This window comes from Pezoporus flaviventris, unplaced genomic scaffold (assembly GCF_033815535.1).
Source record: "Pezoporus flaviventris isolate CSIRO_AGI_PZ_B2104156 unplaced genomic scaffold, CSIRO_AGI_Pfla_v1 ptg000213l, whole genome shotgun sequence".
Lineage (NCBI taxonomy): Eukaryota > Metazoa > Chordata > Aves > Psittaciformes > Psittacidae > Pezoporus > Pezoporus flaviventris.
Window position 1 is genome coordinate 4,346,580 of NW_026892761.1, and position 10,019 is coordinate 4,356,598.

The window sequence follows — 10,019 nt, forward strand, 5'->3', positions numbered from 1 at the left end:
TTGACAATCTTGCATAATATCATCTAATACAACAGAGTAATTGCTAACCAAAATAAGCTCCAAACTTCGAGGTTATTTTATAATGGGTTAAAAAATAAACACACACGGAGTACTAATGAAATGACATTGTCAGGGTATCCATAATCCAGACAAAAGACTGATGACTGAATTGTTAAATGGAGGCCTTTAGGAACTAAAGATTTCAAATGTACAGGACTGAGTAAGTAGACTTCTAAAGGAACTAATAATCTTTTCAAAGCAGAACAAGATTATGTTGTTGTTTTGCTTCTAAGATAATAACCCTCTCTTTTTTTCCAGACAAGTTCCTTTTGTGTTACATCTTTATTACCCCCATTGAATGGAAGCAGAACTTCCAACTGAATGGAAGCAGCACTCTACATTCCAGTGCTACGTCCATTCAATTTCTTAATCCTGGATCCTAGTACCACAGTCCTAATCAATAACAGTTGGGTTGTTTGACAAAATTGAGCAGCCTCCTCCTTTTCTTCTCCTCATTTAGCAATCCAGAATGCCCCTGCAGCCCCAAGGAGCTAACTCCCTATCAGTGACAAGAGTTTAACGTCTTGGTATCTGTGTTACACAAGCAAAGGTGCAATTTTCTACATAAAGAACTGAGGAACCCGATTCAGACAGACCTGTGTGCTGCACGTTTTGGCTGGTCTGCAGCTGCGGCGCGCCGCTGTTCACCGCCGGGGCTGGAGCTGTGGAAGGCACCTGACCTTGCAGGAAGTTCTGGTTGGCCTGGCCTGCAGGGAACCCTGGTGGGAGGCGCTTGGGCATTCCTGAACACAAAAGGTTTCTTATTAGTAAGTATGGAAAACGAGAAGAAAAAGAAGAGAAAAATCTCTAATTGGAGTATGATGGAAGAATACCTTTGAGTCTGTACTGTCATGTTACAGGTTTAAGCAGAAAGTGCCTTTTGCCAATATACAAAACCACTGAAGACATTTAAAGTTCTTATCTGTGCAATAATTCTGCCTAACAAGCTACTATGACTCAGCTCAAACTGTAATTTAAGTACAAAACATATCCCACAGAGAAAGTAGAAAGTCTCCATGTTTGACTTTTTAGAAACCAGAAATTAAAGGAAGAGTTTGCCATTTTCTTCTCTATTGCACCTCAGCTCTAATCAGGCCCTTAACTTGCTGTGTGTAGGCAAACACAAGAAACTGGTGTTCCTGTTACAGTGATGTGCTCCTCTCAACAACTCTTGCCATAACACATCAGGTACATGCTCCTTAGCAGTCCTTTGCACTGCTGCTGTGTGTACGCACCCCCACAGTAACTTCTCAACCCCAGAATGGGCTGAGCAACCTCATGAGAGAGCAGCAGCTCGAGTCCACAGTGACTGCTCATTCGGGTAGCCCTGCTATTCCTACTGGCAAAAGAAGTAATTCTGTCAGGCCCCTACTTGGCACAATGCCCTCACTTTGACATATCTAAATGTCACCACTGCCCTGGGACAGAGAGCAAACCCTTCCCTCTACCTACCAACGTGAGCAGCAGCATAAATGGATTTAACAGAACCCATTTCTTTTGAATTCACTGTCGAACAGATGATGCCACAGACCTAGAAGCAACCCTGTCCTCCCTTATTTTTCTGACCCATGATACACTGCCAGAATTTGACTTTGGTTCCTTTTACAGTTACAGCTTTCTAGCACACCTACATGTATTGCTTGTGTTAATTAATCTGGTCTTAGGTTTGTCATTAATATTTCAAGATAATCAAGTTTACAGGTCAAACAACCAACTGCAACTATGCAACATACACTTCTTGAAGCATCACATCACTGGGCTCTAGTTTTAGTTCTTCTCAACTTTTAGGAAAGTTTTGTACATAGGAATGCTTGAACTGAGAATAAAGAAGTGTTAACTTGGCCTATTCCATATCTAGTATAAACTGAATGAACTAGGTGAAATGGGAAGAATTTGAATGTATTCATTTACACCAAACCTTTAAAGGCAAGATGGCTTAAAATCTGAAAGCACCACTAATTACATCTTGATTAACATATAAATTGCAGCAAGGAATGAGCATGCACAGAAGCCAGGCAAAAGCCTCAGCAAGTGGAAGCAACACAGCTTTGCTGAAACCAGCAGAATCCTGTCTTTTTAGAGCATATGAGGATATAGCTCACAGCAGGATTCCTGTCTTTAGCAATAAGATCCTACAGTGAGACCAAATAATGTACTTTGATAGCTTATTTGGGGTATCATTTTTAACTCAAAAAAAGTAGGGTTTTGTTTGTAGTAGGTTTACTTAGAAAGGAAGAAGAATGCTGCAGTTACACTGTCTAGAGGTCATGGCTATGCTACCTAGAGGAAATGATTCCTGATGGAGACATATGGCTGATGAGGTGTAGGGAATTGTGACTATAATAAATAATAAATAACTGCTTCCAGATGGAGACAAGATAACATAAACCAAGTATAGGGCACTGGCAGAGCCTAAGAACAGTCTGGAAGAGGAGAACCTTGAAACTGAGACAATTCATCTGAATTCAAATGAAACTCATGGTACAAACAGTGAAAATAAGCAGCTTGTCCAGATGAGCAGACCAAGAAAAAGGTATTCCTTACAGCTTTTTGGACAGATTTCAGACATACAGTGTGAGAATACAAGACAGAAGAATATACATACATATATGTGTGTCTCAGTGGACAAAGAATATGGCTCATATTCTCATAGAAAGAAAACATTTCAGAGGCTTAAGCAAGAGCTTGTGTATGTGTATCTGAGAGCAGCCATCCAAGAGAAAGATGAACAAGAGTGAGCAGAGAGAAGTGATACAAGCCTGGCACAGAACTACAAAAAGCTAAAGTGGAAAAAAAACCACCAAGGACACAAAAGAGAACTTGGGAATGACAAATGGAATTCACTGTTAGAGAAGAATTCTAGGGGTGGTAAAGAAAAGATGTGAGTGTGGAGGTCCAAAGAGAAAACTAAAGACAACACAGCCAAAGGGGGTGATAAAACATTGCTTGACCTCTTAATTTTAGAACAAAGAGTTACAACAGCATGGCAATAATAGCTCTCTCCTCTTTTATATCTGAAGAAAGAGACGACGAAGACAGGTTCAAGAAGAAACACTGACAACTTAGAAAGGAAGATGCAAAATAATGCCTCACTTCTGTAGCAGAAAATGTAAATGGTGACAGAGGAAGCTGAAGAGAGAATCTTCACTTGTTCTTAATACACTCTTGTTCTCAAAAATCTTCCTTCCCTCACCCTCCCCAGTTAACAACCCCAAGCTAAACCAAAAACCCCCACACCATCCCTGAATAGCCTGAACCTGCTTAAAAGCAACAGAAGAATTGTCAAGGTGATAACTGTCAGTCTTAACCAGCAACTGCATTCAGCAATTTCTTTCTGCTGTAGCCCAGAGTCTACATTTAGGTTATCATAGTGACACTGCCAGATAGAGCCAGGTACCAGAAATGAAGTGATGCTGATGCCACATCACCCACAGCCACTGCATAATCAACCTATGCCTTTATTCTGCCCTTCAAAGGATCTTTTCAAAACTAACAGCAACACCAGTTCTAGCCATTTCATGTTTCTTTTCTTTTTAAAATAAAAGAAGGTCTCAGTACTTCTTACCTCCTAAACCAGGGTGTAAACCTTGTGGAGCTTGGTTTTGCTGCTGCATCACCATGAAGTTGGGGGGTACATTCCCCTGTTGCACCATAGGATTACGACTAGGAGAACTGACAGGCTGCTGAAATCCCTGGGGAAGCGTGCTATTCTGGGGAGGCCTTGGTCCCATCTGCTGCTGTGGCTGGTTAACTGTTGGAGATGAGGCAGGAGATCCCTGCTGGAAGGAGGAGGGAGAGGATGCAGGAGACTTGTTGGTCAGGTGGGGTTGTTGTAGTGGTGTAGGAACCCGTGAGGGCCCTCCCTGAAGGCTTTTCATTTGAGGAGCAGTAAACTGGCCAGGATTGCTCATTTGGGGAAAGTTTGAGTGAGCCTGGGAAGCTTGCTGGCTTCCAAAAGGATATGGAGGTGGAGGATGAGTAGGAGTTTGTACTGTTGCTAGAGATGGTCTTGCTTGAAGTTGCGGCTGCATTTGTCCAGGCAACGGGGCCTTTTTCCAGCCCTGGTTTACTGCCAATGTACCCAGTGCTCCCTGGGTTGGAGGAGGCTGAAGCGCTCCAGAAGGAAGCTGGTTCCAGCCAGGAGGAACTGGAACCTGTGCTGGTGAAGTAAATGAAGGTCGAATACCCTGCTGTGGCTGCTGATGTGGCTGGGGAGGACGTGTCTGCAACTGCGTCTGCTGCTGTAGCTGCTGAAAGTTGGCTGAGTTCATCTGCCTGTTTACAGGAACTGACTGCATTGAATGGAGCTGGGGAGCTAAAGATCCAGATGGATGATTTTGCTGCTGGATATTTAGCCCAGATAAGAGTGGGTCCATTGCATCTATTAAAATAGCAAAGAAAAGTAAAAAAAAAAAAAAAAAATAACCTACTGTAGGCAAAACCCTCCCCAAAATGCAAAGAGTAAATGGTTTGCTTGCATTTGCTCACTCTGCATAAAAACTCATGCTCCACCATTCCGATTTTGCCAATAAACAGAACAAGCAATGCTCTAAAAGCTTTCAACATGTTTGGGAATCCTGAGAAGCCAGGACTTACCAATTTATAACCTCTACAATAAAGCATGACAGCCCCACAGCACTTCTTGCTGCAGTCTAATGTAAACCTTCTATATGCTTAGAATCATATACTCACAGAATAGTTGGAAGGGACCCTCAAGGATCCTTGAGTCCAACTCCCTGCTCCCTGCAGGATTACCTAAAATTGAACCATTTGCTTCCTACTGGAGACATCCAACTCATTCACACAATCCTCTTACCTTCATTTAAACATAAAGCTCGGTCACAACAGTTCTACTGTAAAAATACCACACTCAAAGCATTTGAACAACCCACCAAGCAAGCTGGGGACGTAACAGGCACCCAAACTGACACACTTTACCAGATTAATGGGGACCGCGAGGGTTCCACAGAAAGAGTAACACTCAGAAAGGGCAGGGGAAATACTCTAGGGCAATCCTGGAGCACTCCTATGAGCACACACTCATGCCTGTGTGCTGAAAATAAGAATTCAAGAACATTTTCAGGTCAGGACTGTGGCTAAATTTTACCACCTGGCTGTGAGGAAGGCCGAGGTGTTCTTGGCTGGAGCTCAGCACTAGCACCACTTGCCACCATAGAGGAGGGCACATTTCCACCCTGGGACATCATGACAGCTGCTGCATTGCTCATTCTTATCAAACCTTAAAAGATAAAGATAAAACTTATCAAGTCTTGGATTTTTTGCATACGGAAGATTTATAAGTTATTTTTAGAAGAAAAAATTTATTTGATAATAAAACATTTCTTGTTTGTCCAAAATAACCTGAGGACACATAATTTCTGTCTGAAAGTTTAGATTCCCTGGTATAAAACAAACAAGGTCATGATGAAGCTTTTCCTTTGGCAAAAAAACCTTTAAAAATGCTATAGAAGGAAACACTACAGACTCATGAATTATATGAGTCTGACTTGCCAGTAAAGCCAGAAAGTGACAAGACTGTATCCAAGTTATACACATATTAAGGGTTTTGTATAACCTGATAGTAGAAAGTAACTGAGGTGCTGTAAGAGAGAAAATTTTCCATGTTTCACTTCCCCAGGCTGCTACTTTACAGAATGGTTTATACTGTTGACCTGTTGGTTGTATTGTTGTTATACTGTTTACATCCATACTGTTGACCTGCAGGCAGGACCCGAAGCTCACGATGGTCACAGTGAAGAGCAGCTGCTTTCAAAGTAAATCTTTCCTTAAAAGTTTAACATTGCCTGTCAAGCACAACGATTTCACTACTGTTTAATTAGCCTTCTACAGAGGCAAAATGTTCTTTTCATTCCTCCTCATCAACAGCCACACAAAAAGTTTATGAGAAAATAGAGACTAACAATGACTGTCCTCTCCTTCCCATAATTATAATGGATTTAATCTAAAATAGTTTATTATGGCACACTGAATAAAGGCTTATATTTAATCTCATAACAGAAAACTGCAATAACTTGTGAACATTTTGAAGTATCCTTGCCTGTGGTAAGAAGGTTGGAACTAGATGATCTTATGGTCTCTTCCAACCCTAACCATTCTGATCCTATGAATTCACTTACTAGACTCTTCTGCTTTAACAGTCTTTATGCAAAAAAAACCCAAAACCAAATCCCAAACCAATTACTTCAGTGCTTGTGGGACAAAATGCAGCCAACTATTTAGTTTACATAAAGCAGGACATGGTTTGACAGCACAGAAAGAAGAACTCACATTCATTAAAATGGCAATTAATTCTGCAAACAACAGCTGCTATAACCAATGAAATTTTATGATTAGCTTGGTAACAAATTCCAAAGTGCTAAAGCTAAACAAGTAAGAACCAAAGGGATTTACCTTGTCCCCCTTGCATGGGAAACCCCGCTTCCATTCGCACTGAGTTGCTTGCTCCCAGGGGCCCGTTGATTCGGACATCCTGGCTTCTGTTCTGAGCTAAAGCTAAATTGATAGCACCTTCCCCTGAAAGTAATGAACAGTTTGGGTGAACTGAATGATACACAGAAAAGCAGAATACAGAGAACAGATTTTATCTCTAAGTCACACTTTAGAAGGACAGTTACGCATCACATTACATTTATCTTCTGGATTTCAATTGTAAGAAAAAGGAAGACCATGAGAAGTATTAAATGCCCTTGGTTTCAGCCTGAGTTGCTATTGGACAGCTGTGCAGAATGGGTATTTTAACTGTGAAATCCACTGAAAACTTGGTTTTGAGAAAACTTCGTATGAAACAAGTAAGAGAAAATAAAACGAATTGGGCACATTTTGCTAGCTAACACTTAAAGACCATTCTTCAGGGTGTTTCCTGATGCTCAGAGCATGTTCAACTATCATTTTTATTGTTAATCCTATTCTTGAAAGAATAAAAGCCCTGAGCTACCTTTCCACTGCAGCCACTCTCCAAATGCCTAAATTAGAAGTTTTACAAGATTAACCAAGCACACAGAACCACTTCTCGAGCATACTGACATTTTAGCTTACTGCCTCTGCAAGCAGATGAGCTGTGAAATACCTTCAATTTGAACTGAGAGAATTCCCAGGTCGCGAAGCTGCTGGTTATTATTCTGAGCCAGAATTCGCAGCCGCTCGGCAGCTTCCCGGGGTATATTGAAGGTGACACGGACACTGTTCCAAGGCTCGATCTTCTGCAGTTTTAACTTGTTGGATTCTTGAAAGAAGAACGGTCAGAGTCAGGGCAAAGGCAGTTTTCAATGCATATGATGAAATAACTTGGGGGAAAAAGCACAGCTGAAAACATGGAAACGATTATTTCACTTTGAAAATGATGAGTGGTTAGTCTCAGGTACAGGAGGTATCTCCAGCACAGGCAGACGTTGAGTGATGCTGCCAAATCACTTCAGGTATCTTCCAAAAATCAGCAATATGAAAACTACCCAACTGATACCCAACAGCCAACACAAGCACTTGATAACATCACTCAAAAACTGAACTGTTCTGTGGATAAACTACTTTGGAAAGATGATACAAAAATATCTAATGAAACTGATCTAGTTGATCTGTTAGTGATTTAGATGGATGTGTGACAGAACTGACTACAAGAATGAAATCCTCATTCTGGAAATACATGCTCTAAAAATGCTTGTGAAACCAGGATTTCGTTAATTTCTACCACATTATTTAGCTTTTCTGAATAAATTTGTTTAATCCACTGAAAAAGAAACATATTAAAGTCGTGCAAAATACTAACTTGCAGGTTTTCTGGGCACCTATTCTACAAATCAGCATTTCAATGTAGGAGCAATCGTTTTAAAAGTCCCAGGTCAAATTAGTAAAAAGGCTGGGCACTCATGTTGGATGCACTTCTCTGAAGTGGCAGCTAACTAAATTATTGCTACAGAATGCATTTAAGGATAACTAAAAACATTCTAACACAGGTTTATAAACTTCCAGTTTCTAGCTGGCTGAAAAGGAAATCCTTTAGAAAACAGTAAGCATTGGCCCAAAGTTTAATCAGCCAGTTCCCCCGCTGCAACACCACATTTACTAAGAGCTTGCTAACCTTTTCATTCTGAAGCACATGTCATTTAAGAATGCCAATAACTCACTCCTGTTTCGGAATCTCTTGTCCTTAACTAATTCATCAAGTCCCTTCTGCTGCTACAGAAATGATATTATTAAATTTAATCCTCTTTCAACACGTAACATATTTTCAGCTGGAAACATGACAGGAATAGTTGTAAAACCTCCAAACCATCACAACACCAGATCCTTATTAAGGGAGGCTGTCTATTAGGGAAGATGGTACTTCAGCAAGCAAGACCACACAACTGAGCAGTTCTAAGTAATCACTGTAAGACCCTTTGTAAAGATGCTCAGGTAGTGGACAGATGTCTTTGTCCAGATCTATATATGCTGGTGGAGGACGTTATTGTCCCAAAAGCCTGTTATCAATCACTTGCTACAACACCCCAGAGCTCAGTGGGTGCACAAGGGTGTATGGCAGCACTCCATGTCCCCCATCAGAAAACAGAAGTCAGGTAGGTATGTCAGTGTAGCAGCAAAGGGACAGTAATGTCTTAAACTGACTCAGTTACTTGAGAGTGGACCTATTCTCAGATGAAAAGCAGTGGTTTAAATTGCATGGGTTTGTTAGTAAAAAACATCTTGGGTGTGGACAAGCCTGGTTTCACTTGAATATAACACAACATGTGTAATGAAGGGAAATAAAACAGAAAAAATGCACAACAAATTAAGCATGGGAATGGAACAGGAATAAATGAACTCACTAATGAAATCAGTCTTAAACAACAAAACGGCTGTAGAACCTTGTAACCTGTGTCTCTGAGAAGAACAGCTTCCAAATGCACCAACAACAATAACCCCAACAAATCTTATTACAAACTAAAGAACTCGAAAATAATATAACCCATTTCTTTGTGCAAGCACCCTGACTGCGCAAATAAACATTCTGAGAACAGCTGAAGAACAAGAAGAAGGTATATTACCCATGTGTAAAAGGCCAGGCACATTCTCCAGTATGATATCTAGTTTCTGCTCAAAGTCTCTGTCACCTATATTTCCTTTAAAAGCTACAAAGATCGTGGAATCCTCAGGAGCAGCCTCCTGTTTCAGTTCATCTTCCTCCAGTCCTGAATCAAAATCCACCTCTAAGTCTTCCATAGCTGAGGAGTACAAGGAGGCATATGTATCCTTTAAGTTAGGTAGACCATCCAAAACCATTGTTTCCACCAAAGGCAGCCTGTCAGACGTTCAGATGAGGCTTGGTAGGAAAAAAATAAATTACAGTAAGTGTAACAGGAAGTGTCTAAAGACATCAACAACTGCTTTCAATGGCTCACAAGATAAATGATGGAAAAACTTACCGGGTGACCCAGTACCAGGGTCTGCAAGACAAACTGTGTCACTTTGAAAATGGGGGCCATGGCAGTATCCGAGCTGTTTGTCCACTAGAACAAACAGAAGTGGTTTCCTCACAGAATCCTGCTGCACATGACTTGAGAAGTATTCCAGTTGACCTAAGTGACAGTCAGGTAGAAAGAAAGGTAGAGGGGAAAAAAACAACACAACAAAAAAATCAATTACACTCATCTCCATATGGTCCAGAGGACAAGCAAATACCTGGTATCAGTTCTGCAGTGCCTGACTGCCAGGCAGCTGTAAGACTCACAACACTAATTATAGAAAGACAGGGAAAAATAACCAATTTAGTTTTAGGAACTGCAAATGCAATAGAACTCCTCTGTCCAGCAGAGCAGTAGGAATGCTGTAGCACATTTTTACCAGGAGAAATTCAGCATTTGACAAATACTTTACTCACATCCAGGGAAATCTCAGGCATACTATGGCTTCTTTCTAAAAGACTGTAAAGATGTCAGTGTTTTCAGCTGCTTATGCACATTACA

At 40.9% G+C, this 10,019-nt stretch overlaps 1 protein-coding gene across 6 annotated transcripts in view; it reads right to left on the reverse strand.

Annotated features, from left to right (window-relative positions):
* NCOA6 (nuclear receptor coactivator 6) overlaps positions 1–9,795 on the reverse strand; it is a 30,161-nt gene extending 20,366 nt beyond the window's left edge. For 2 of the 6 annotated variants that reach the window (XM_061441584.1, XM_061441588.1), the window contains exons 1-7: positions 9,480–9,795; positions 9,102–9,376; positions 7,148–7,303; positions 6,472–6,594; positions 5,171–5,299; positions 3,626–4,441; positions 657–803 (exon numbers count right to left, since the gene is read on the reverse strand). In XM_061441584.1, coding sequence (XP_061297568.1) covers positions 657–803; positions 3,626–4,441; positions 5,171–5,299; positions 6,472–6,594; positions 7,148–7,303; positions 9,102–9,336 — 1,606 coding nt within the window. In that variant the 5' untranslated portion in view covers positions 9,337–9,376; positions 9,480–9,795. The remainder of the gene's footprint in view (positions 1–656; positions 804–3,625; positions 4,442–5,170; positions 5,300–6,471; positions 6,595–7,147; positions 7,304–9,101; positions 9,377–9,479) is intronic. The other 4 variants (XM_061441585.1, XM_061441583.1, XM_061441587.1 and 1 more) reach the window with 4 other exon arrangements.
* Positions 9,796–10,019: the final 224 nt, after the last annotated feature.